Source organism: Macrotis lagotis, chromosome 1 (assembly GCF_037893015.1).
Source record: "Macrotis lagotis isolate mMagLag1 chromosome 1, bilby.v1.9.chrom.fasta, whole genome shotgun sequence".
NCBI classification, from domain to species: Eukaryota; Metazoa; Chordata; class Mammalia; order Peramelemorphia; family Peramelidae; genus Macrotis; species Macrotis lagotis.
The window spans coordinates 315,741,018-315,768,279 of NC_133658.1; the positions used below are offsets into that span (position 1 = coordinate 315,741,018).

At 36.1% G+C, this 27,262-nt stretch overlaps 1 protein-coding gene across 9 annotated transcripts in view; it reads left to right on the forward strand.

Annotated features, from left to right (window-relative positions):
- Positions 1–8,346, forward strand: part of ZNF536 (zinc finger protein 536) — a 590,155-nt gene extending 581,809 nt beyond the window's left edge. For all 9 annotated transcript variants that reach the window (XM_074211458.1, XM_074211460.1, XM_074211455.1 and 6 more), the window contains one exon: positions 7,134–8,346. In XM_074211458.1, the coding sequence (XP_074067559.1) occupies positions 7,134–7,369 (236 nt within the window). In that variant the 3' untranslated portion in view covers positions 7,370–8,346. The remainder of the gene's footprint in view (positions 1–7,133) is intronic.
- Positions 8,347–27,262: the final 18,916 nt, after the last annotated feature.

Sequence of the window (27,262 nt, forward strand, 5' to 3'; positions counted from 1 at the left end):
TTCCAGTGCATTCTGAAGTCCTGCCCCTCATGATTTCTTATAGAACAATAGTGTTCCATCAAATTCATGTGTTACAGTTTGTTCAACCATTGACCAATTGTTGGGCGTCTCCTCAATTTTTCAATTTTTTCCACTCTGAAAAGAGTTGCTATAACTAATTTTGCATATTGAGGTTTTTTTACCCCTTTTTTTGTGATCCCTTTGGGATACAGATCTAGTAGTGGTATTGTTAATCCAATATTTTAGAAACTTCTAATACTGTCTAAATTAAGTTGTTTATTCAATACCATACCAATCAGATTACTAGATCTATTCTTAAGGAAAATCCTCTGATGAACTGAAGTAATGAGAGTTTTGAAGTAGGGATGCCAGTCAGGAGACAGTTATAATGATCTAGGTGAGAGATGATGGAGTGGTAGCTAAAGTAGTAACTGTGTGAAAAGAGACATGGGAATTTGATTTGTGGAGTGAGGGAGAAAGAAGAGATAAAGCTAACAAACATGGAAGACTAGAAGAGTTTTGTTTAATAGATGTAAGACAGATGGAGAAAATGATGAGTTTTGGAAGAGAAGATAATGAGATTTACTTTGTACATATTAAGTTTGAGATATCTCCATAGCATCTGATTTGAAATGTCAAATAAGCAATGAGTAATTCAGAATTGAAACTTGGGGAGAAACTAGGTCTAGGAGTCATTGACAAAGAGATAATATAATCAAGAAGAGGTAATGATATCACAAAGAAAATAGAGAGATAAGGGTAGAGGGGCAAGACAGAATTCCCGTTAAAGTGTATGATTTTAAAGATGAGCCAACAAAGACAACAGAGGAAGAGGAACCAAACAGGCAGCAGAATTAGGAGAGTAGTGTCATAAAAAGATCAGAGATGAGAGATTACCTTGGAGATAAGAATGATTAATAATGCCAAATGCAGCAGATAGTTCCAAAAGTTTAGGACTGGTAGAGAAAAAAGACCATCAAGACATGAAAAGAGATCATTAATGACTTGGGGGAGAGAAATTTCAGCTGAGTGATGAAATTATAACCTAGACAGCAAAATTTAGAGACACAAATAAGAAGAGAAAAGATGATAGTAATGAGTTAGTCCATAGATTCTAGTCCTGATCCCACCATTAACTAATTTTGTGACTCTGAACAAATTATTTAACCTCTCTAACTCTCAGATTTCTCATATGCAAAATGGGTATACTTTGACCTACTAGTGCTACTACTAGGTCTATATATTCCAGAAGAGATGAAATATGGGAAGAAAAGAACCTATATGTATAGAGGTATTTATTGCTGCTCTTTTTGGTTGTTGGAACTGGAGATTGAGGGGATACCCATCTCTTACAGAACAAATTGTGGCATATGATTGAGATGAAATACTGTTCTGTAACAGGAAATGATGAACAGGATTCTCTCAGTAAAAAATTTACATGAGCAGATATAATGGGAAATGTACTGTATACAAAATAACAGTAATATTGCAGGATGATCAGTTGTGAATGATCTACTTTTACTCAGCAAAGATGTAACCCAAGAAAACTCTGATGGATTTATGATAAAGAAGACTAATCCAAGGGGCAGATAGGAGGTACAGTGGATAGGATAGAGCACCAGCCTGGAGTCAGGAGGATCTGAGTTCAAATCCGACCTCAGACACTCAATAATTACCTAGCTGTGTGGTCTTGGGCAAGTCACTTAACCCAACTACCTTGCAAAAAAAACCAAAAAAAACAACAAAAATCAAAAAGAATACTAATCCACCCCAAAGGCAGAACTGATAGTATCTCAATAGAAATTGGAGCATACTTTGTTCCACTTTACTTTTCTTGAGGTTTCTCTTTTTTGGGGGGGGGGGTATGTTTACTTTTACAACATGAGCATTGTGGTACTGTTTTTCATGACTTCATATTTTTAACCTAAATTAAGAAATTTACTTTCTCAAAGAGGGGGAATGGGGTGGGAGGGAGAGAAGTCAGAGCTCAAGGTTTTGGAAATAAATGTTGAAACTTGTTTTTGCATTTATCTGGGGGAAAATAAAATAAAATAAAGATAAAATAATTAAAAGAAAATAAAATTAGTATAATGATTGCAATTTACTACATGGAATTTGTTGAATTCCAATGCTTTACATGCTTGTAAAACACAGTCCAAAAATTAAAGCACCATATAAATATTTATTATCATTATTACTGTTGTTATTACTATTATCCCATTTTACCCTCATATCCATCTTCTGAGACAGACTGGTCAGGCATATAGTTACTTCTTTACAACTTTAAACTATGGAGAAAGTGCTGATTTACATGGTTACAAGTTTCTTACAAGGAGCTTTTTAGGTTGATGAAATCACAGAAATTGAGATGTAATTGGAATCTGACAACTGCTTTAGGTTTCAGTTTCCTCATATGGCCATTGTGGACTATAACTTCTTATTGGTGATATAATTGTGAGAATAAAAAATGAGATAAAATATTTTTTAGGGGAGGCTAGGTGGCGCAGTAGATAAAGCACCAGCCCTGGAGTCAGGAGTACCTGGGTTCAAATCCGGTCTCAGACACTTAATAATTACCTAGCCGTGTGGCCTTGGGCAAACCACTTTACCCCATTTGCCTTGCAAAAACCTAAAAAAAAATTAAATATTTTTAAAAATAATTAAATTGAGTTAAATTCTTTAAAAATGTAAAAAATAATTTTAGCTGTTTAAAAACAGGATGCACTGTGGGTTTATTTTGACCCCCAGATTACAGATTGCTGATACCCTGGTCTAAAAGTTGAACATTGGACTTAGAATCAAAATTTTTGAATTTCAACCCTGGTTGTCATGCATTACCTGTGTGACCCTAGCTAAGGTTATTGGTTCAGTCTGGATATTAGTTTCTTCATCTTCAAAAATAATAAAATGGAATTATAAATCTGTAAGGTCCCTTCTAGCTTACATGAGGGCTCATGTAAGAGACAAAGTCACTGGGACACACTAAAATAGGACATTATTGATTATTTTACAGTAAGCACTATAAAATAGAAGGCATTATTTACTAAGCAGCAACAAAATATATTTTAAACATACTAACATATGCCAAATATTTATATAAATTCATTTTTTTAGATTTTTTTTTGCAAGGCAATGGGGTTAAGTTTTTGAGGTCGGCCTTGAACTTAGGTACTCCTGACTCCAGGGCCAGTGCTCTATCCACTATGCCACCTAGCTGCCCCCTATAAATTCATTTCTATAAATTGTATAAGTACCTAGATACTTACACATGGATTTCTACATAATCAAAATCACTTTTTTTTAGGTTTTTGCAAGGCAAATGGGTTTAAGTGGCTTGCCCAAGGCCACACGGCTAGGTAATTATTAAGTGTCTGAGACCGGACTTGAACCCAGGTACTCCTGACTCCAGAGCCAGTGCTTTATCCACTGTGCCACCTAGCTGCCCCTCAAAATCACTTTTTTAAGGGCTTCAGTATTCCAACCTATGAAATGGGGAGATTTTAGTATTTTTTTCCCTATTATGAAAAATATGAATCTTTGTGAGTAAGAAGTCATTTTTGCAGTTTTATTTTTGTATTATATTTGCATTAAACATAATACCCCATTTTCAATATCTATTGTATATAAGAAAATAATTGTAATTATATAAGCTAATGACAAGCAGGAATAAATTAAATCCTTGAACAAATCTAAAAATTCATTATAACCAGGAATTTTGAACCTCCTTTCTCATGCATTATGTCACTGGATTTACTATATTGGAGGGGTATGAAATGGAAATAGATTATAGTAGCATAGGGGAAAAAGCCCTGGATTCAGAAGTAGAATTAGAACCCAGCTCTCCTGACTGGTTATGTGATTCTTACTGACTCATGTGACTATGATCAGTCAGTCCAAAGGAGGCTTTCTGGTGAGACATGTGCTTTCTACATGCTAAATGATGACAATCAGAGCTATAACTACCATCGGGTAAATAGATCAAAGTGTGTCCTCAAATTAACTTCTAAATGCAAGGGTCCAGGGGGCACACTGATAGCTTCCCATTTAAAGATTTTTTTTCTTAACTGTGTACTAATTTCATTTATTTCTACATTGCTAGAGGAGAATAAGTATTGTTAGCAACCATTTAAGTTTGGATGCTCTGGAAAAAGTTCCATTTGCCTTACTTTAGTTATGGCACTTGGGACAAAAATACTTGCCATAATTAATTCATGGGAAGCTTTAAAAATAATTTTGTAAATTTTAAAATAATTATAATTTTATTTATAAATTATAAATATATTGTTGTGCCTGCTATTGTAATTTTATTAGAAACTGAGATAGTGGGTACAGGAGGGTAAGCCACCAACTTCATCTCTCAATAGCTGAAAATTTTGTTATCCTACCTATTCTTTCTCTACTAAGAACTTCATGTTAACAGATGTTTATGTGGTGTCATAATCATTAAAAGGATTTTTTTTGCTTGAATTTTGAAAACTAGACTTAAAAAACACAGAATTTCAAATTTCTCCATCCCAAATTTTTCAATCTACTTTTGGAATTGGGAAATTGAATCATTCTAGTAAGATTTTCTTGATGCCCAAGTAGCTGGGAAAGAGAAGTGATTAGAAAGTGACAGAATTCAGAATCAGAGTCTTATCTAGTTACTCTTAGCTTTTGTGCCTCAGTTTTTCTAGCTGTAAAATGAAAGATTAGCTTAGGTGATCTCTGACTCCAGTTCTAGTTATATAATCTTTTGTTCTTTAGTACTGTTAGGGAGATTAAAAAAAAAGAAAGGTTGAAGCTCTCTCGAAGATTTTCCTTTCTGACAAAACCTACAATCATGGAGCCATGGTGATTGTAATCATTCAGGCGGCTGGTGATATGCTATTTGTCTATCAGAATAGAAGTGTTAGGAGACTACAGAGAAGAAGGAGATTGGGTGAACTAAAAGAATAATTGCTCACTTCTACAGGACCCTTCAATAAGTTTCAGATTTTTATATTTAGAGCTAGATGCAACTTTATTGTCATCTGGTCAAAGCTTTTTAATTTTTACAGATTAGGAAACTACAGCCTGGTGAAGTTAAAACATTTACCCAAAGTTCCTTAGATAGTTAAAAGCCTGAGTCAGAACTTTGATTCCAGTTTCATTTTAGTATCTTAGCTTGCAAAACACTGTCCTTGCACCTTGAGAAGTAAATTGTGCAAAAATGACTCCTCTATCACAGACAAAGCATCTGAGACTCAGACAGGTGAAGGGGACTAGTCCAGAGCTGGCATGAGAACCCATGCCTCAATAGACCAGATGTTTTTTGAAACCTTTCTTTATAGGCAGAGCTACCAGTCTCCCTGGTAGAAAAGGAACTGTGGCTAGAAACTGAGGAACAGATAGGATTCTAGTAAATACCAGCACAAGGAGGTAGCAATAGTATCAACAATGGGATTCAGAGGCTAGTAAAGACAAAAATAAAAACAAAAAACACCTCTGAAAATCAGAAATATAGATATTTCCTTGAAAAGATATGACTATTTTTTTCTTTATTTTTTTTAAAGCACTTAAGGTGAAGAAGGCAAATCTCTGTGAAGAAATCTATATGTGTAGAAAAAAGTAGAAAGTTTTTCAAATGCTCTAAGTCGAGGCCATGCAGATCTTGGGATTGGGATGAATCCTTTGTTAAGAAATCTGTTTCCATTAGCGATCTGATCAGGGTCCCTTTTCACTTGACTCATGTTCAGAATTTTTGAATACTTGCATTTTGATACTAACGAATAATAAAGGGGAGATGATTATTTACATTTAAGACTTCCTTTACAGAGCATTACTTCACTAGGAGGCCCCCTGGGCACTTAATCAGTTGTTGGGGGCTAGGGACCCAGGGATCAGAGATATTAAAGTGAAAATCTTAGTGAATGCTGAGTGGCAAATTAAAAGCAATTCAGTAGAGACAAAATGGCTCTGATGTTATCATAGAAATAACTGGGAAAACATGGTTTCATTTCACTAAAGAAAGATGCTTTAGCCAATACTTTTCTGAAAAAGCCAAGGGGGGGAAATGGTTTGCTGTCCCTTAGGAATGTCCAGTCTGGGAACACTGAAAATACTCTTAGGTTATGGATATGTGCTTGTTTGTTGGGATGGAGAGGGATGGGGTGGAGGGGTACTTAGTGTCTGGGCTCACTTAATTTTCTTCCTGAATATTTCTGAGCAAATTAATTCCAGCTAAGGTCATTTGACCTCTGATGCTGCTAGTTGGAGAGACAAAAGCCCATAAACTTCCAGAAACAGTGCATCAACTTTCCAGCATAGAAGGAAATGTGATTGCTTCAATATAACTTCCCAAACCAGATGCTATACTAGTTTTTCAATATGGCAAAAATGTGCATGTGTGTCTGTGGTGTGTCTGAACAAAGAAATGAGACTATTGGGATTAGAGTTCTTTCTTCACTCATTCATCTTCCAATTCAAAATGCAAGGTTTATTGCAAATCTTCAAATATTAGACTTCAAGAATTAAATCCAACTTGTGTAGTAGGCACTTCTAGAAAATACACATGGGTCTAGATTGTCTAACCCCTGATTCCTTTCTCCTCCTCCTCACTCATCTCTCTGAGCCCCCAAATAGGTATATATGTATAGACATACACACAAATATACACCTTAAAAACTGAAACTGAATTGCAAGGATATTTTCCAATCCATTCAAATGTTAGAGATATTTCTCCATTCCCTCCACACCCCCCCCCCAATTTCCTGAAACCCTTGGTTAGTACAGAGTCTATGCGTGGTGTCTACATCTTTTGGCAATAAAAAGTTAATGAACAAATATAAAGGAGGCCCAGTTATTAAACTGTTTGGCTTGAGCTAGCCTGCTATACTGAGTGATTGATGATCATTTTATAGAATGGCCAGGTGATATCTTGCTGTCTCTTCTCCCCAAGCAAATGGATTAAAATCTCTGCCTTGGAAGCTCTCCTTTCAAATTGTAATCTAAGTGACTCAAATCTATCCATTTTTGTTTCTCTTTGTTTGACTGTAGCTTTCATGAAGTCCTTGCTCCTAAAGAGGATTTTTAAAAAATAATTAATTAAATGTGCTTGAGAGAAAAACCTCATGACTACTGACCCCACTAACCAGATTTTTGTCTGTCTTCAGGTCACAGGCCTTTCCAGTGCAGATATTGTCCATACAGTGCCTCTCAGAAGGGAAACCTGAAGACCCATGTTCTTTGTGTCCATCGTATGCCTTTTGACAACAGCCAGTATCCTGATCGCAGGTTCAAGCGCTCCAGAGTTGACTCCGAGGCTTCTGGGAATTTAGAGGAACCTGCAGCTGTCAGACCCGGGAGCTCAGCAGAGCTAACGGAGGTGGGCAGCAAGACCCAGGAGTAACAGCTGAAAAAGTCTATCTGTATATTGCAATATTATTTTACAGTCTTTAGATAGGCATTTGGTAAGAGAGTTTGCTAACTTGCATTCTGAGGAAAATAAAGAGTTGTAAACAGCCCCCTACCCCCCCCAACCCAGTAGTGTACAGGATGTTTTAAACATTTAAAATATATCTATATATCTATTAAAAAAATCCCCAGCCCTTGACATGGCTGCTAAACTGTTACCCGGCAAATATTGCTTCCAAACAACGCAGGTGGGATAATAAAGTGATTCCAAAAATGTGAGGAGGTCGTTAGTACTCAAGAAACAAAACAAAACAGCAACAACAAAAAAAACGGGGCACTTCAAACTCTAAAGTGGTCTTTGTCCAAAAATAACGCTCTTAACCGAAAAATGATACCATCTCCATGATTTAGTATTGCCTCTGAAGATTGAGAGGCTGCGTCTTTATTGTTGAAAACACCTTTATAATATGATACTGGCGGCTGTCATTGGCCCAGCATAGCAATGAGATGGCTTGGTACGCTAGCTACCATGGTGCCAGTCAGACTGGGGCTGTCACTGCAGAGAAAATCAATGGGAGTGGTGTTGTAACTGCACTGGAGGAGAAATCTTAGCCGGCCCCTAACGAGGGTCAGGACTGACTGATATTGGAAAAGATTGTGATATTACATTTTCATTTTTAAAAAATACACAGCCGAATGAATCAATGGTCAGGAAAGATGTGTGGACACATGTCCATTGCAGATTTGATGAGTGATTCCTTTTTTTCAGCTCAAATGGCAGTGTTGAGGGAAATGATTTTATTCTGGGTCCTTTTTTTTTTTGGATGAAGTAGGTGTCTACTAAAGAAATCTAGGGGTATATGATATATCATTATTGTTTAGTCAAAATAGTCAACCTCATCTATAGAAGGTACTGGTGAGAAATTAAATTTGATGCTACAATAGAGGGTTTAAAAATTCCTTTTTTTAATTTTAATTTTTTTTACTTGAATGAAGGATTTTCTAGTCCTGCTCAAGTTTTTCATCTGTTAGTTTTTAAAAGTGTGACAGACACAGGGCAGGGGTTTGTTCTAGAATGGGCTCTTCTGAAGCAGTTTGAGCTAAAATATGAATCCCAATATCCTGTGCTTTGTCTCTAATGAAGAAAGTATTTGAATAATTGTTTTTGTTATGATTTTTTTATAAAATAGACATGTTCTACATTTTTTTATTTTCATAAAATAAATGTGTTCTACTTTTTTTTCTTTTTGGCCAATAATACTAGGTTTTCTACTATTTAGATCCTCCACATTAAGTTCTTCCTTCACCACAGAAGGAAATTTTGAGGGATGCTATCAAGATGCTTAACCCCAAACCTTGCAAGAAGTCTAGTGAAAGATTTAGTTTTAAATCTGCTTGAATGGCTTAAAATTTCAGCCTTTTCAAGTGTTTCCTTCTACAGACGCAGGTGCTGTGGATTGCAATGGTAGAGAAGTATTAACTTAGTCTAAAACAAAATCAACTAGAACCTAAAAAACAAAAATAAATAAAAAGTCAATATTTCCTTGCAGGCTGGGAGCACAGAATAAAACCCCAGGGCCTTAAAATTTCAGCTCTGCCTAAAGCAGTTTACAAAAATACTAAACTGCAATCAATGTAAATAAAATTCTTAGCGCTATCCTGAGACTGGAAAAAAATCTCAGGCTAATAAGGAATACGGTTTGCATATGCTGTCGAAAGGGTGTCATCCAACTGAAGTTTCAGTTTAAATGAGTTCGCTGTGCAACTTGGACCCATCTGGCATAGAGCAGGCTGCTTTCTTGTTTTTCTAGTATAGTTCTCACTGCCTTACTTAAATCGAGTTGATAAACTTAATGCAACTGTTTCTATGATCCTAGAGAAGGGATTGAAATGTTATTGAAAACTTTCTGACTGTAGTAAGCTTTAGAATTTTAACTGCACTACCGTGTTTGGTGACTGTGTCAGTCGCTTGCTTTCTGTGTGTTTGCGCCCGCCTTCAGTATCTTAGCAAAAAAATTAATAAAATAGAAAATAGGAAAAAAATGAAAGAAATAAAGGGGAAAAAAGAACAAAAAAAAAGGAAAAAAAGAAAAAAATTCAGAAAAAAAAAGAGCCACATTCCATCTCCTGTACCAAGGAGATCCTTCGGTATTCTTTGTGTCTTCTGAGCAGTTTCAGATGCGACAGGCAATAATTCTGTTTGTGACATTGGGAACATCTCCCCTTCTTTGTGACGTGTGTGTTGACTCCATTTGGTCCAGTGCTACTGTCCCTTCTTCCCCCTCTGACATGGGCCTTTTTTCCAGAACATTTGTAACTTGTAAAACACACAAGTGACAGCGGCAGTGATGCATTGTCAGTTTCTGAATATCATCAGCTTCTCATATCTAAACATGTCAAGTTTTTTCTCTGTAACTTCTGTAGTCTGTGGTACTGGTCATAATACTGTCTACATTCCTACACAAAGAAAAATAAAAAAAAATTTCTCTCTTGGAGGAAATCTGAGATCAATAGAGTAGAGGATTGTGTTGCTATGCTTGTAACAAGTAGAAGACTTTGTATTTAAAGTTTATTCTTGGTCATTATTTATTATTATAATACATCAGTTGACAGAACTTTATTCTGGTATAGAAAGTATTAAAAGTTGTTTTTTTTTCAGCAATGACTGTTTTCTTTCTCCTGTTAGAATAAATGTCTCTGAAGCAGTAAAGTCTTATCCAGTGTTTTACGCAATAAAACCTCTACCTCTGGAAAAAAACAAAAACAAAAAACCCCTTAATATTTGTGTCTCTTTATTAGAAACTGGACTAGATTTATAAATTTGTTAGGAAATGGATTAGAATCCCTTTCTGACGTTTTGTCATATTTTCTTCAATATTGATGAGTGTCCAGTAGGTGATTGTGTTGTTATATATCCCAATGGTACATGTGCTGGGATGATAATTTTACACTGTACACAACTGTATATAGTATAAACATCTATTTATTGTTCAGCTTTTTCAGTCATATCCAACTCTTAATGACCCCATTTGGAGTTTTTTTTAGTAAAGAAATTAGAGTGGTTATTCCATTTCATTCTCTACTCAATTTATAGATGAGGAGACAGGGTAAAGTGACTTGTCCAAGATCACATAGCTAAGTTTCTGGGGCCAGATTTGAACTCAGAAGGATGAATCTTCCTCACAATAGGCCTGTACTCTATATACTGTGTCACCTAGCTATACAATAAGGTATGAATCCATGGGAGCTGATAATAATTCCAGAGAAAATAATATAGAGGGAGAAGATCCAGGAAGAGTCTTGGTGAACATCCCTATTAAGTCATATCACTATTAAGTGTCTTGAGTCTGAATTTGAACTCAGGTCTTCCTGACTCTAGCCACAGTTCTCTATTCACTATGTCACCTAGCTACCCCATAAACATCTATGGCCTATATATATAACTGGACTTTATTAAAAGACCATTGAAATTTGTTTTAGCATGTACTAACACTAGGTTTCTATAGGGGTAATTATATACACATGCAAAGTACCCAAATCTGCTGAGAAAACTGTCCTGGCATGAATTTTGAAGTGTGTTAAGTATGGATGCGTAAAGTCATGTCTTCCTAGAAAAGATGTGTTTTTGCATACATGGTGGTAGAACGCCCTGGGGAGTGGGTGTAGGTTTTTTTGTCCTGGTTCCCAGAAAGAAAGTCATTCTTTTCCATTTTAAAAGAAAGCAAAGTGCTTGTCTCCAGTCTTCCTTTGGTCTTCCTGCACAGAGGTGAGGGTGGAGGGTAAGGTGCTGAGCAACCATTATTTTTTTGGAGGGGAAAGAGAACTAAAGGAAATTTAATCATGACCATTAATGAACTTGTAACAGAACTTTCTCTGCTTGAAGTAAAAACAAGAGACTCCTCATTTGGTCTCAATGCATCCCATTATTTGAATTAGCATAAGACCACAGGTTCATAGATAATGATGATGGTATGGAATTTGGTTAAAATAGAAGGTTGCTACAGTAACTTATCAAGTTCTGTGTTTGATGGATGCTGAGGGGAGAAAGGAGGGAGTAACTATATCACACTGAGTCAGGAGATCCATGTCTTTGCTCTTAATCTTAATCCTTCCTCATTTTGTGACCTTGGACAAATCATTAAGCCTATCTCAGTACTTCAGTTTCTCTATCTAGGATTATAATATTCTGGAATAAGAAGGAGACTAAAAAAGTCATCTAGAGTACCCTTTCACTCTTCTGACACCAAATCTGTTATCTTTGCAGTTTATAGATGATTTTTTGTGCCCCCATTTGGGATTTTCTTGATAAAGATCCTGGAGTGATTTGCCATTTCCTCCTCTGCTAATTTCACAGATAAGGAAAATGTGGCAAAGAGAGGTAAGTGACTTGCTCAGGATCATACAGATTGCATACATTTGAGGCTGTATTTGAACTTAGTTTTTTCAGCTCCAGGTCTGGCACTCTAACCATTGTGCCACCATCATTTCCAATGATGTCACCCTTTAAAATAAGTGCTTAACCTGAAGTCTTTGAATATATTTTTGATTATTTTGACAATTATTTCATATAATTAGTTCCCTTTTTAATAGTACACATTTTACTTTAATGCATTTTAAAAGCATTCTTTCAAGAAGGGGCTAGTAGATTTCACCAGATGGCCAATGGAGTCCAGAACTCAAAAAAAGTGAAGAATTCCTGCCATAAAAAGGAAATAATATGCATCCCTCCTAATCAAAGGGCTTTTTTGAAGCTTAGAAGAGATAATAGCTATGTAGGCAATGATGACTCAGTGAATAATATGCTGGAGTCAGGAAGACCTGAGTTCAAATCCAACCTCAGATGCTTGCTAGCTGTGTGACCCTGATTGACTTATGTCTGCCTCAGTTTCTTTGACTATAAAATGAGGATAATAATACCTTCTAGAGTTGTGAGGATCAAAAGAAATATTTCTAAAGTACTAAGCTTAGTGATTAATTCTATATGAGAATATATTAGGTTCTGTATAAATGCTGATTCCCTCCTCTACCTCTACTCCCCAGATATTAATAATAACACTTGAGTCCATCTAAGGTGAATCCTTATCAGATACAATCACTGTTGTGTTAGTGAGGCTGAGAGGAAAGGTGAAAATGGGAAAGACTGGCTTTTAGATCCTAGCTATGCCACTTGTGTCCATTCATGTCCTTGGACAAGTTCTTTAACTTCTCTAGGCATACATTTCTTAAGTTATAAAATGAGAAAAGATGAACAAGAGTTTTAACTATATGAACTACTAATCTTTAAGAATATTTGTGATGAAAAGAGAAAAGTCCATGGACTTTTAACTTTAGCTTTTTTGCCACACAGCATTGTTGATGAGGTCATCTTTCCTGAATTTCTAAGTCTCTTCTCTGCTTCACAGGCCCTTAGAAATCAACTTCTGACCATTTGGGAGGTGGTTAAAGAGAGTGCAGATATCATGGGGTATACTGACTGAGCTATGGAAGGAAGGAAGCAAGGATTTATTAAGGACCTCTTAAATGCCAATGGGAGCCTGGGTAAATTACTTTACCCTGTTTGCCTCAGTTCTTGATTTGTAAAATGAGCAGGAGAAGGAAATCTCCCCAACAACCTTGCCAAGAAAACCCCAGATGGGGTCATGAAGAATTAGACATAATTAAAAAATGACTAAGCAACAATAAAAACAAGCATGTGCCAGGAACTATGATACATGCTTTACAAATATCTCTTTTGATCTTCACAACAACTCTAAGAGGTAGGTGTTACTTTTATTCTTCCTAATTTTACATTGAGGAAATTCAGACAGACAGAGGCTAAATAACCTGCCCAGAGGTATCCAGTTAGAAAATGTCTGAAGTTAACTTTACACTCATTTCTTCTTGACTACAGGACCAACTAACTAAATGCCCTTATTTTCCAGATCAGGAAAACTGATTCACAGTTAAGTGACTTGACCAAAGTCACTATCAGGGGTAGGATTTGAACTCAGGCTCCCAAATCCAGAGTTATATATTCTTGACACTGTACTGCCATGGAAAGTACCTCCTTGTCCCTCCATTTACTTTTCCTGTTTCTTCCTATGATAACTGGACACCATTCTTACCAGAAGGTCAACACATGTGAATATACATGTATATATAAATATTTGAAGAGTGAATGAAATCCCACAGATAAACCTGAACCATCTTTTTGTCAGTTTTTCTATATTTTCCCTGTTCTTTTTGTTTCTACAACCATAGAAAATGAAAAGCCAAGCAGAGTACCTGAAGTAACTTGCCAACAGTTTTTTTTTGAGGTTTTTGCAAGGCAAATGGGGTTAAGCAGCTTCCCCAAGGCCACACAGCTAGGTAATTATTAAATGTCTGAGACCGTATCTGAACCCAGGTACTCCTGACTCCAAGGCCGGTGCTTTATCCACTGTGCCACCTAGCCGCCCCATTGCCAACAGTTTTTAAAAGTCATCTGGTATGGATACAAAGAGCCCAAATCTGGGATTATTTACTAGCTCTAAATATTCCCTCTATTCTGAGAGCTACAATGGATGTCTGAAATCCAGTTTCAAGGTCAATCACTCTTGGTGATCTTCTTCAGGAAGAGGAGGTGTCTTGACTGAATTCAATACTTTTGACTTATGTGAATGTTTTTTCCTGGGGATCCAGCCTGATCCTAATCATCTTTCTGAGGCCTTCAGATACAAATAGGGAGTACCTGGGACAAGGGGTTAGCTACTAATTTTCAGTCTTCTGATAGTTTGTTGTTGAAAATTTTACAAAGACTATAATCTCACTGTCTCTTGTTGATTTGGGATTGGAATATTTCCCCTCTCTACTTAACATCTGTATTATTATAATAGTGTATTATTAAAAAAATTCCCTTACCTGCTATATTGTAAGCAAGATGTCAGGGAAATTATTGTTCAGTGCTAAACTCTTCATTTTCAGGATACCCAATCTGGGCCCGTTCCACCAAAAGGGAATGTTGTTTCCTTGGGGAAGCCTGCCTAGAAAGGAAGAAAAAAATTATATGGGGCCATGTGGTATCATGCAATATTAAATGTAGTACAACTGAACATTCTAAGGTATTATTGGCTAAAGTTATCTATCTCTTCACCTGTTGGTGTTAAAAGAAGAGGAAATAGAAAGAGAGAGAGGGGAGAGAGAGAGAGAGAGAGAGAGAGAGAGAGAGAGAGAGAGAGAGAGAGAGAGAGAGAGAGAGAGAGAGAGAGAGAAGGGCCCTTGGTGAACAGGGAAATCATAGGAAAAGAGGAGTGAGAAAATTTAAATGATCCCAGACTGAACTGTTTTGCTGTTAATACAGAAATACAGTGCAAGACACATTTAATGGGCCCTATTTTTTATTATACTATGCTGAATAATTAAGTTTGAGGCTAAGTGTCACATAGATTTATCTTTTAATTAAAAAAGCATGGTTCACGCATATTTGAGTGGTAGTCCAAATAAATGCAATATAGAAATTTATGTTTGTTTATCTAGGTGTTAATTACCTAGAGATTGTTCTGGATTACTTCTTTTTATAAAGTGTCATAGGCTCGTGTCAGAAGTAATAAAGCTTACCCGTGGAACCTTATCAATTTGCTAACTATAATGCTAGTCTGACCTGAAGAAGGGGGAGGGGGCGGGGGAAAACTTTGGAAAATGTTGCGCATATAGGCGCCCCATTCCACATATAAGAAAAATACACACCAAATAAAGCAATCATTTTAGAAAATATTCCCCGTACATAAAAGTGCAAATATATCTTCCGTATTTTACAGCCTCTCACTCGAAGCTATTTATATAACACGTGATTATTTATGCATCCCAGCTCTGCAAGTTGCCCATGGAAAGGCAAGGGAAAATGCCCAGATCAATTGGTTTACTTGGTGGCATGGAATGTCCCTCATGTGTGCAGAGAAAATTTCCAAAGGCAAATGGGGCCAGAGAAGAAATTTCCTGGGGAATGGGGTGGAATTTCCTTCCTAGATCTTCATCTCATTCTGAAATCAGTCAGGGAGGAAAGAATTAATCCAACTGAAGTTCAAATATGATATCAGACTGTCCAGAGTTGTCAACCAACAAAGCTACTCGAAGGGAATATTTGGGTTGGTTCATTTTGTGTGTGTATGTGTGTATGTATGTTTATATCAGTTTATAAATTGAATTTGTATAACTATAAAAGGAAAGATGTGAAAGAATTCAAAGACAGTGTCAAAAAGGTCTGACTTAGTTTCCAAGGAATGGAAAAGCTTCCAATTTTGGGGATAAAGTATGTAATATAAGTATGCATGTATATATATATATATATATATATATATATATATATATATATATATATATACAAACATCAAAATATGCATGTACATACATATAGACATAGGAATATATCAGTCAGCAACTATATATGTATATTATGTGTATATATATATATATATATATATACACCACATTCATATATATTTAAAATATACATTTCCCCAAACTGTGTGTGTGTGTATATATAGTGTGTTTGTATGTGCATGTATGTGTATACATGTGCTTGCAAAAGACCGTTTTTTTAAACCAGAATTAAAAAAAAATACTTCCCAGTCTTGTTCTTTTGCCAATAGTTCTAATGTTGAACTTGATTTCATACCAACAAAACTCTATCAGGGCAGACGATTCATGTCTAATTTTCATGCTTCTTTATTAAAGTTATTTTCACTGGAGGGGAAACTTTTTCTTTAAAATGTCTTTGAAAATCAAAATGGGGGAAAATGTACTCTAAGAGTCTATATGTTTTCGGGTTTTCATATGAGAAAATTCAGGAGAAAAGTTACATCTTTTTTGTTCATTCCAAAACCAATTAAACGATACCTTCCCATTGTAGGAACCTAAATTTGACCCTGGGGAAAAGATGAAAAGTTGTTCATTTAGATACTGTGCTGGCCTTCATGGGATTTCTGGTCTATCATATCTGGATAAGAAATAAGGTATTGATATTACATGTTTGTGTAACTATGCTAATGATAAATTCAATTCCATTCACACTGCCCATGTGTCTACATGACTACATGCATGCATATCCACACACATATAACTTGTACATGATACCACACACATCTACAAATACCTAATTTTCCATCATGTATGCACATGCATGAATATATATGAATATATTTATGAATATGTGTATATTACACAATATACATATAGATATTGGAATAAGAACACAAAAGATGCAAGGTTCTAGGTTAAGTCAGAGGAAGATCTCAAAGGTCTATTAATCCTCCCCAAAATAGTGATGAAAACAAATAAACACAGTTCTCTAGAAGGAAATTTCCCCGTGCTTCACTTCCTGTATGGGTTGCGAAAAGGAGGGGAGGGAGAAATGAATGAGACAAGCTTATGTGTAAGAAATCTGATAGAGAAGGGAAAAAACACAACAAAAAATAAAAAAAAAGCAGCCCATTACTTTCTCTTCTGTTTGGATTCCAAAGAGTTCTCTTAGTTCTTTTCTTAAAAGTGCATCTTTCTTTTAAATAAAGAGGCATAAAGACAAGAAGTATGCTACAGGCATTGATATAATTATACGAGTCCAAAGCTAATGGATTTTCAAGAGGGAGTGCAAGGCTCCTCTAAAGGAGGCCTGCCTTGCTGAGAGATCTTTGTCTCCTGTTCAGGTTATCCTGTTGCTGTCCTTTGTTTTTCTACTTAACACTGATTTGTAGGCATTATTTATTATTCTTGGGGAAATGCGCTATTTGTTTTGTCCTCTGAGAAAGTTCATTCATTGGTGGGTGAAATGAGGGATAATAGAGAAAAGTGTCATAGTTAGCCACAACGGGAAAAATACCTTTCAGGCTAAAATCTTCCAAACACTTCAGTCATCACACATTTATCTTCACTAGAATAAAGCCAAAAAAAAAAAATCATGAATTACAGTAGTTTAAGAGTCTCCTCTGTGAAGGCCACATCATCATACCCTTAGAATAGGCTATGAACTCCATTAATGTGAATGAGGACAGATGTCTTATCTTTGAATTTACAGGGTTAAATGCCAATAATCCAAGAGATGGAAATAAGCAGCAATTCAGGAGGGAAACAGCACTAGAAAATTAAGCCATAGTAGTCTCCTTTCACAGAAGAATGGAAGAAGAGAGAGTATTTGCTCTCTTCAGCTCCCTACAAGCATCCCACAAAGTGTATTAATATTTAAGATAGGATGCTTATCCTATCCCCTTTGCCTTTTCTGTGTGCTGAAGTGAAAACAATGCTGGAAGAACTGAGTTAAAATCCTATCTCTGTCACAACTAGATGTGTGATTCTGGGCAAGTCACTTGAACTGATCTGAACTTAAGTTTTCTCATCTATAAAATGGATTTAATAATACTTGTAGCATCTGTATTACAGAGTTGTAAAGGAAGAAAAGGAAGCACATTGTAAACTGGTAAACAATTCTATATGTGTCAGCAATTATTATTGTACCCAGTTGAGAATACTTTCATGGAATATTCCTTCCTAACTACATATTCAGAATCCCTGACCTTCTTTCTTTTAATAATATTTTTATCTTCCCCTCCCCCAATAATATATTAAAACCATTTTAAATATTTTTTAAAAAAATTGAGTTCCAAATTCTATCTTTCCCTCCCTTCTTCCCTCTCCATTCCCTAAGATGGTAATAAATATAATAAAGGTTATCCATGTGTTATCATGTGAACCATTTTCATATTCCTGGCTTCCTTTAAGACTCTTCTCAAGTTCTACCTCCTAAAGCAGCTCTTTCCCAGTCTCCCCAGCTGCTAGCATCTTCCCTGCTAAGGGTTTCTTGTTGTTGAATCATTTTTCAGACATATTTGACTCTTTATGATACCATTGAGAGTATTCTTGGCAAAAAATATTGGAGTGGTATCTTTTCCCCTTCTCTAGCTCAATTTACAGAGTGGGGGGGGGCTGAGACAAATAGAATTAATTGGCTTGCCAAGGGTCACATTGATAAGAAGTGTCTGAGGCTGGATTTGACCTTGGAAAGATGAGTCTTCCCGACTCCCCACCCAACTCTCTAAGCCACTATGCCACCTGTCTATCCCCTTTAATGTTGCTTTCCATCAATCTTGTATTTTCTGATTTGTCTACTTGCAATCTCCATGAATGGAATGTAAGCTCCTTAGGGGCAGGGACCATTTTTTTCCTTTGCCTTTGTATACACAGTCTTTATCACAATGCCTGATGCATGGTAGGAATTTCATAAATTCTTGTTTATTGATATATATGTTTCAATTGAAAGGGACCTTAAAATCCATCCATCCATCCAGCTCCTGTCATTCAGTGTTTTAATATTCATGCAGAAACCAGGGCCTTGAGAAGATGTGGCTTGTCCAAGTTGGTCTATCAGTCAAAAAAATTTGTTGAATACCTACAACTTGCCTGGCTCTATGTTGGCACAATCTTTACTAATGAGCTTGATTTCAAGAAAAATCACAGAATTTCAGGCTTGGAAAAGAAGTTAATAGTTTATCTTGGCCAGCTCTTAACTGAAAGAAATTTTCCATTTTTAATTGCTTTTTGAATTTTACAACTTCTCCCCCAATCTCACTTCCTACCCCCCCACTCTCCACAGAATGCAGTCCGTTAGTCTTTACATTGTCTCCATGCTATACATTGATCAAAATTGAATGTGTTGAGAGAGAAATCATATCCTTAAGGAAAAAATAAAATATAAGAGATATTAAAATTACATAATAAGATAACTTTAAAAAAATTAAAGGTAATAGCTTTGTTTAAACTCCACAATTTTTTCTTTGGATACAGATGGTATTCTCTATTGCAGATACCCTAAAATTATCCCTGATTGTTGCACTGGTGAAATGAGTAAGTCCATTAAGATTGATCATCAACCCTATGTTGCTGTTATGTTGTACAATATTTCCAGTTCTGTTCATCTTGCTCAACATCAGTTTATGCAAATCTTTCCAGGTGTCTCTGAATTTCCATCCCTCCTGGTTTCTAATAGAACAATAGGGTTCTACAGTTAGTGTTCTACAATACCACAGCTTGTTCAACCTTCCCCAATCGATGGACATTCATTCCATTTCCAATTCTTTGCCACCACAAACAAAGCTGCTATGAATATTTTTTGTACAATTGATGTTTTTACCCCTTTGGGTGTAGGGAATTTTCCATTTTAACCTATCTGGCAAGTGGTCAGCCATGCTTCAAGAACTCCAAGGATGGAGACCCTGCAACCCACTGAAGTCTATTTCACTTTGAAACAGCTCACATTCTTAGGAATTTTTTTTCTTGTTACCAGGTTAAAATTTGTCTGTTTGCAACTTCTACAATAGGGTCAGACAGAATACATTAAATGCCTCTTCTAATACCTGGATGTATCTAGGTACACAAAGTTCTTGGATTGGAGTCAGAAAGTTCAAGATCAAACTGAACCTCAGAAACTAACTACTGTGTTACATTGAACAAGTCACTTCTCTCCTGTCTGCCTCAGTTTCCTCAACTGTAAAATGAGGATAAGAGCACCTACGTCCTCTGGTTGTTAGAAGGATCAAATGAGATGCACTTTATAAAGTGCTTATCATAGTATATAATAAATGCTTTTTTCCTCCAGCCATTAGAACCCTTCAGATATTGGAAGATGACTATCATCTTTTTTTTTTTGTTTATTTTTATTCTTCAGGCTAAATATTTCTTATTTCTTCCACCAATGGTATTCACTTCCAGTTTGACTGTCTATTTGGTAAATTGTGGGGCCTAGAGCTGACCACAGGACTCTAGATGTCTGATGACCAGGGCATAGGCACTGTCACCTCCCTATATTCCTGGAAGTTCAACCTCTCTCAATATACTCAAAGGTCACAGTATTTTTTTTAATGACATTATTATATTGTTTTCTCATACTGAGTCTATGATCACTAATCCCACCAGAATTTTTCCACACAGACTATCTAACCATACCTTCCTTGATTTGTTCTTTTTTTTCACTCCAGGGATAAGCCCATATTTACCCTTCTTAAATGTGATTTCTTTAGATTCATTTTAATACTCCTGCCTGTCAAGACCTCTTTAAATCTAGTCCCTGTCATTCACTGCATGAATTATGACCCCCCTGAGTCATTTGGAGATATTTTAAGTGGGAGTGTGTTGGGACTGATTTGGTGTTGCAAGAAGGAAGAAATGAGGGCAGGGCAGTGTAATCATGAAAGACTTCATGGAGGAGGTAGGGGGTAGCTTTATAAGACTGGGAAAGAAAATAAACCACTAAAAGAGAACTCCCTTACCCTTTCCACTCCCCTCCTAAACCCTCCCACCAATGGAAAAAAAGATCCCAGGAACCAGGAATTAAAACAAAAAGAGAATGCTATTTGGAATCAAATTGAGACAATGTACAATTAATTTTAGGATCATAGGTGTCATGAGTCCAAGAAGCCATGAAGGCAAAAACCCATAAAGAGACCAAACATAATTCATGTTTACTTTACTAATCTGTCTTAATTGTGAAAGAGCAGCCATGCCAGAAAACAGAGGTATAGAATCTGATTCCAAATTCAGATGTCTTAGAAAATATGAGTTATATCCTCAGTCAATTATTAGATACTTGTATTTGAGGAAACTCATGAAAGGTGGAGGTTAAATGCCTCTGAACCCCAACATTGCCCTAGAATGGGTAGCACAAAAATCTGAGGAAGACCACAGTGACCAGGTCTCCTAGATGGAACCTTTCCCTCCCAAGGAGATTGATCAGTGATTCCAGAGGGTAGCTTAGTGAGGACAGGCCAAAGCCAGACCCTCCCTCCTCTCTACATTGCAACCATACCACATTCCAACAGCCTTGACCTTCAGCCCCAAGTCAGATTCGTGCCCGTGACCTTGGGGTTATCACCTTCTCTTAATGACTTTTCATTTCCTAGTTTGCTGACTGGAGTGATTTTTAGTGAGGTCTACATAAATACTTCAAAAATAATTCATGATGCAGAGGAATGCTTTTAGAATAGATGATGCCATGACGAGTTAAGCACTTTATAGGGCTAGGCGTAAATTATTTTAATGCATGTAATAGATCCACCCAGATAGACACCAGCCTCTTGAGGTCATGGCTCTGTACCATAGGCTAGGCAGGGTGGTTGGAGCAGGTGGTTTGGAGTCTAGTTTGCTGGTGTGTGAATCATATCCCTTCCTAAACATCCTTGGCACTTCAGTTCCATATAACTTGAAGAAAGAAATGGAAAGGATTCCACATCTGGTCCAGCAGACACCATGTGGAGTCTTGGCAGATCATGAATATAGGACAGAGAGTATTTGTTAGAAATGACCATTTCTAATCCAACATACTCTCATGCCTAACTATCTTCTCCTGAGGGCTGTGCAGTCTGTTATGGCTGTCCAGCCTTCAGCCTATTTGTTTTTCCTACTCTTTTACAGTGTCCTCCTTCAGAAAACATACACACATACAGATACACATATACACAAACAAACATACACCCTGATAAAACAGGACTGAAATTCCAGTTTGGGGAATCTTAAAAGAAACAACTATAAAACAACTATAAAAAACTGAATGTGCATTAGAATCATGGAATCATACCATTGTGGATCTGTGAGATCATCTATTTTGACATCCTGATCCCTTTACAATTCCCAAGTTTTATAGAGGAAAAAAGTATATAGCACAGGGGACTGAAGATGTTTGTTCTCAATCAATCAATTCACAAGTATCTAATAATTGCCAGCAATGTTCCAGAAATTGTGCTAAAGTCAGGGAAAACAAAGACAAAAGGGGAATGGTCCCTGTCCTCAAATATCTTAAAAATTAACAATGGAAATGCTTATGGATTTAAGCATAAAAATATATATAAAATCAGTAGAAATAATTTCAAATCAGAGGAACTAATTTCAAATACAGGACTATCAATTTCTAGTCTCTGTTATTCTGGACAATTTATCTAATTTTTCTGGGCCCTAGTTTCTTTTCTGTAAAATAAGACCATTAGACTAAATGATATTTTTAAGATTCCTGAAGAATTGAAATATCTATAATTTAATCACTTATGATGCAGGAAGTAATTCCTCCATTTTTGCCAATCCAACCTTACTTTTTCCATGATTTCCCCAAAGTTCTCTACAAGGATATATCCAACATACTTGGGAAAGCCAGCAACTCAACTCTGAGAAAATTCTAATCTAGGCATTCAATCATTAAGTTGTGGCAATTCCATCTTGGACATATCTCTCATATGTGCTCTTTTCTGTTCTCTGAGGCTGCATCTACCCTGGTACATACATTTCTCACCTCACACCTAGACCATTGCAATGACCTGCTATTGGTCTTCTTGTCTCCAGTCTCTCCTACTCCAGTTCATCTTTCATTCGGTTGTCAAAATGATTCTCTTAAAGCGCATCTGACTAGTTCACCCCTCCTCCTCATTCAATAAATTCTAGTCATTCCCTAATACCTCTGGGATCAAAGATAAAATCCTAAATTTGACTTTTAAAATTCTTCACAAAATGACTCCTTCTTCTTACATCTCACTCCCATGTAATCTGGGATAAAGCAACAATCATTGGGGTCATTGAAGTTCCTTGAACATTCCATCCCATTCCCTCCATTCCCAGCATTTTCACTGTTCTCTCCCTTCTCATGTCTGTCTCTTGGCCTCCCTGATTTCCTTCAGTGTCAAGTAGTTTTCACTTCTGCAAGAAACCTTTCCTAGTCTTTCTTACTCTTTGAACATATTTATTTGCAAGTTGTATTCCCTATTTGATTATGAGTACCTTGAAAGCAAGGACTGTTTTTTTTTAAAGTTGGTTTGTTTTTGGTTTCTGTCTTTCCTAGTATTCTTTTCATTGTTTTTTTTTTTATTTTTTAAAGGCAATGGGGTTAAGTGACTTGCCCAGAGACACACAACTAAGTAATTATTAAGTGTATGAGGCCACATTTGAACTCAGGTCTTCCTGCCTTCAGGGCTGGTGCTCTATCCACTCCGCCAACTAGCTGCCCCCTTTCCTAGTATTCTTGATGCTCAGTACAATGTCTTTCACATTGAGGCCTTTAAATTTAAACAGATTATCTGTCAGCTAATAGGTATTTGTTTAATGCTTACAATGTAACAGATACCTTGCTAAATAATGGGGCAAAAAGGAAGGTGAAAACATGGACCCTGACATGCAGAGGAAACAACTTGCAAAAATATCTGCATGCAAAATCTATCTATCCCTCCTTCTATCCATCTGTCTATCTATCTATCTATCTATCTATCTATCTATCTATCTATCTATCTATTTGTCAATGCACACAAACATACAAAGACATATATGTGTATATAGTTTGATACATACTTATATATATTCATATATTCATACATATGTATATATCTATATCTATATCCTGTATCTGTATCTGTATATCTGTATCTGTATCTGTATATCTGTATCTGTATCTCTCTCTCTTTCTCTCTCTCTCTCTCTCTCTCTATCTCTGTCTCTGTCTCTCTATCTTTCTCTCTCTCTCTCTCTCTCTCTCTCTCTATCTATCTATCTCTATGAAAAGGAATGAGAATTTCAGAGGGAAGACCCTAGGAATGGGTTCAGAAAGGACCTAAAAACTAGGATGTGAACAAGTAAGAAGGCAGAGGGGTGAAATGGCAAGAGGAAATATAGGGAAGGAAATTGATAATTATGAAATATCTTTTAGTTCTAAGCTCTGTGCCAAGTACTTTAAAAATTGTATCTCATTTGAGCCATGCAACAACTCTGTGGAGGGAATCCTATTGTTATTTACAGTCTGAGGCTGATTGAGATGAATTGACTTGCCCAGGATCACATAGCAAGTAAAGATCTGAGACCAGATTTGAACTTGGGCCTTCCTAATACTAGGACTAGTACTCTAACCACTGGGTCACCAACATACCTCTGAATGGGAGACAAGACAATGAAAAGGGAGAGAGTAGGAACTGGAATATCCTGTTCAGGGAATAACTAAGGTTGGGGTTGTGAGATTATAAATACACATGGACAGGTGGAGTCAAGATGAGCCTTCTTCCCAAATACCTTCAAATACTTTTAAATAAAGGCTAAACAAATTCTAGAGTGGCAGAATCCACTCTATATAAAGATTCAGAAGGGATTTGCCCATACTTACATCTAGGACATAGTTCTAGGTCATAGTCCCAGGGAAAGAAGGAGCAGTAACTAAAGTAAGCAGGGACCCTCCTTATAGAACCAGGACAGAACAGAGTATTTTGATCACTCACAGAACAAAGTACAGGCCAGGAAAGTAGCACATATCTTTCCCTAGCTCAAACTATCTGGAAGTATCTCTGAAGATAATTGCCTAATCTCCCTGAAACTTGGGACAGAATGCCCTCCGCCCTGGATTCAGAGTCCTATCTTTACAAAGAGTTCAAAGCAAGTTATAGACTGGGAAAATGAGCAAACAACAGAAAAAAAAAATCTGACCATGTAAAGTTATATGGTGACAAGGAAGAGCAAAATACATACTCAGAAGACAGCAAAGTCAAAGCTCCTACAATCAAAGCCTCTAAGAAAAATATGAAGAGATGTCAGGACATGGAAGAGCTCAAAAATAATTTTGAAAACCAAGTAAGAGAGGTAGAAGAAAAATTTGAAGAAGAAAACAATTGAAGAGAATGGTGTGGAAAAATTGTGAAAACCAAGTCAACAGCTTAGTGAAGGAGATACCAAAAATACTGAAGAATCACATTCAATGAAATAGAGAAATTTCAAACTTCCCTGATGAAAAGACCAGAGCTGAACAGAAATTTTGATCAACAAATGAGACTCAAGTGAAACATACAAAAAGTAAACAAGAAAGGGAGCTCAGAAGAACAAATGGTAAATGAGGTCCAAATCCAATGAGGAGAAAAATGCCTTAAGAAGTAGAATTGTTCAAATGAAAAAAGAGGCATAAAAATTCACTGAAGGGAAAAAAAAAACTCCTTAAAAATAAAATTAGCCAAATGAAAGGAGATACAAAAGCTCACAGGTGAAAATTATTTCTTAAAATTAGAATTGAGCAAATGGAAGCTAGTGATTGTATGAGAAATCAAAAAACAATTGAAAAACAAAAGAATGAAAAAAGAAGGCAATTTTAAGTATATCTTTGAAAAGACAACTGTTCTGGAAAATACATCCAGGAGAGACAATATTTAAAAAAGATCCTACACATTATCTTTTGAGAAGTTATCAAGGAAAACTTCCCTGATTCTTTAGGAGTACAAGGTAAAATAGAAATGGAAATAATTTACTGATCACCTGTTTTTTTTTTTTTTTAGTTTTTGCAAGGCAATGGGGTTAAGTGGCTTGCCAGAGGCCACACAGCTAGGTAATTATTATGTGTCTGAGACCGGATTTGAACTCAGGTACTCCTGACTCCAGGGCCAGTGCTCTATCCACTGGGCAACTTAGCCACCCCTGATCACCTGTTGAAAGAGATTCCAAAGTGAAAATAAAATTCCAGAGCTCCCAGGTCAAGAAGACAACATGACAACTAGCCAGAAAGAAAAAAAAAATCAAGTAGTTTGGAGTCTCAGTCAGGATAACATAAGATTTAATGGCTTCTCCATTAAAATGTCATAGGATTTGGAATATATTCCAGAATGTAAGAGTTTGGATAACAAGCTAGAAATAACTACCCAGCAAAATTGAGCATACTCTTTTTAGGGAAAAGATGGACATTCAGTGAAATAGGGGACTTTCAAGCTTTCCTGTTGAAAAGACCAGAGCTGGACAGAAAATTTTATCTTCAAATAGGAGACTCAAGTGAAATGTAAAAAAGGGAAACAGGAAAGGGAAATCATAAAGGATTTAATGATGCTGAACTGTTTATATGCTTCCATAGGAAGATGATAATGATAACTCATATAACTCTCATTATTAGGGGAGTTAGAATAAACACACACATTATATCATCTCTATCTCTATCTCTATCTCTATCTCTATCTCTATCTCTATCTCTATCTCTATCTCTATCTCTATCTCTATCTCTATCTCTATCCAAATCCATATGCATATTTATATCTATATCTATATTTATCTATCTATCATCTATTTATCTATCGATTGATATCTATATCTATATCTATATCTATATCTATATCTATATCTATATCTATATCTATATCTATATCTATATCTATATCTAATCTATATCTATATCGATATCTATATCTATCTATATCCATATCTATATCCATATCTATATCCATATCTATCTCTATCTCTATCTCTATCTCTATCTCTATCTCTATCTCTATCTCTATCTCTATCTCTATCTCTATCTATCTATCTATCTATCTATCTATATATATATATATATATAGAGAGAGAGAGAGAGAGAGAGAGAGAAAGAGAAGAGAGAGGGCAGAGATATGATTTGAACTTGAAGGGATGATATGTAAAAAAAGTTAAGGGGTGAAAGATGAATGCACTAGAGAAAGAAAAGGGGAGATAGAATGGGGCAACATCTCACATAAAAGACAAGGAAAGGCTTTTGTATTGGAATAGAAGGTGGGGGAGTGAGGAGAAGCGAGTGAATCTTACTCTCATCAAAAATGTCTCAAAGAGGAAATGACATACACACTCAACTCAATTGGGTATTGAAATATATCTTACATCTCAGGGAAGTGGAAAGGAAGGGAATAAGAGAAAGGGGAGATAGTAGAAGGGAAGACAGATTAGGGGAGGTGCTAGACAGAAACAAAATACTTTTGAGGAGGGACAAGATGAAACAAAATATTTTTGAGGAGGGACAAGATGAAAGGAGAGTATCCCCCCCACAAATGAGGGGATAAGATAGAAGGAAATATAGTTAATAATATAATAATAAAATTTAATAATAGTTGCTGTTTAAAATATTTTAAAGCAGTTTTCTCTAATAAGG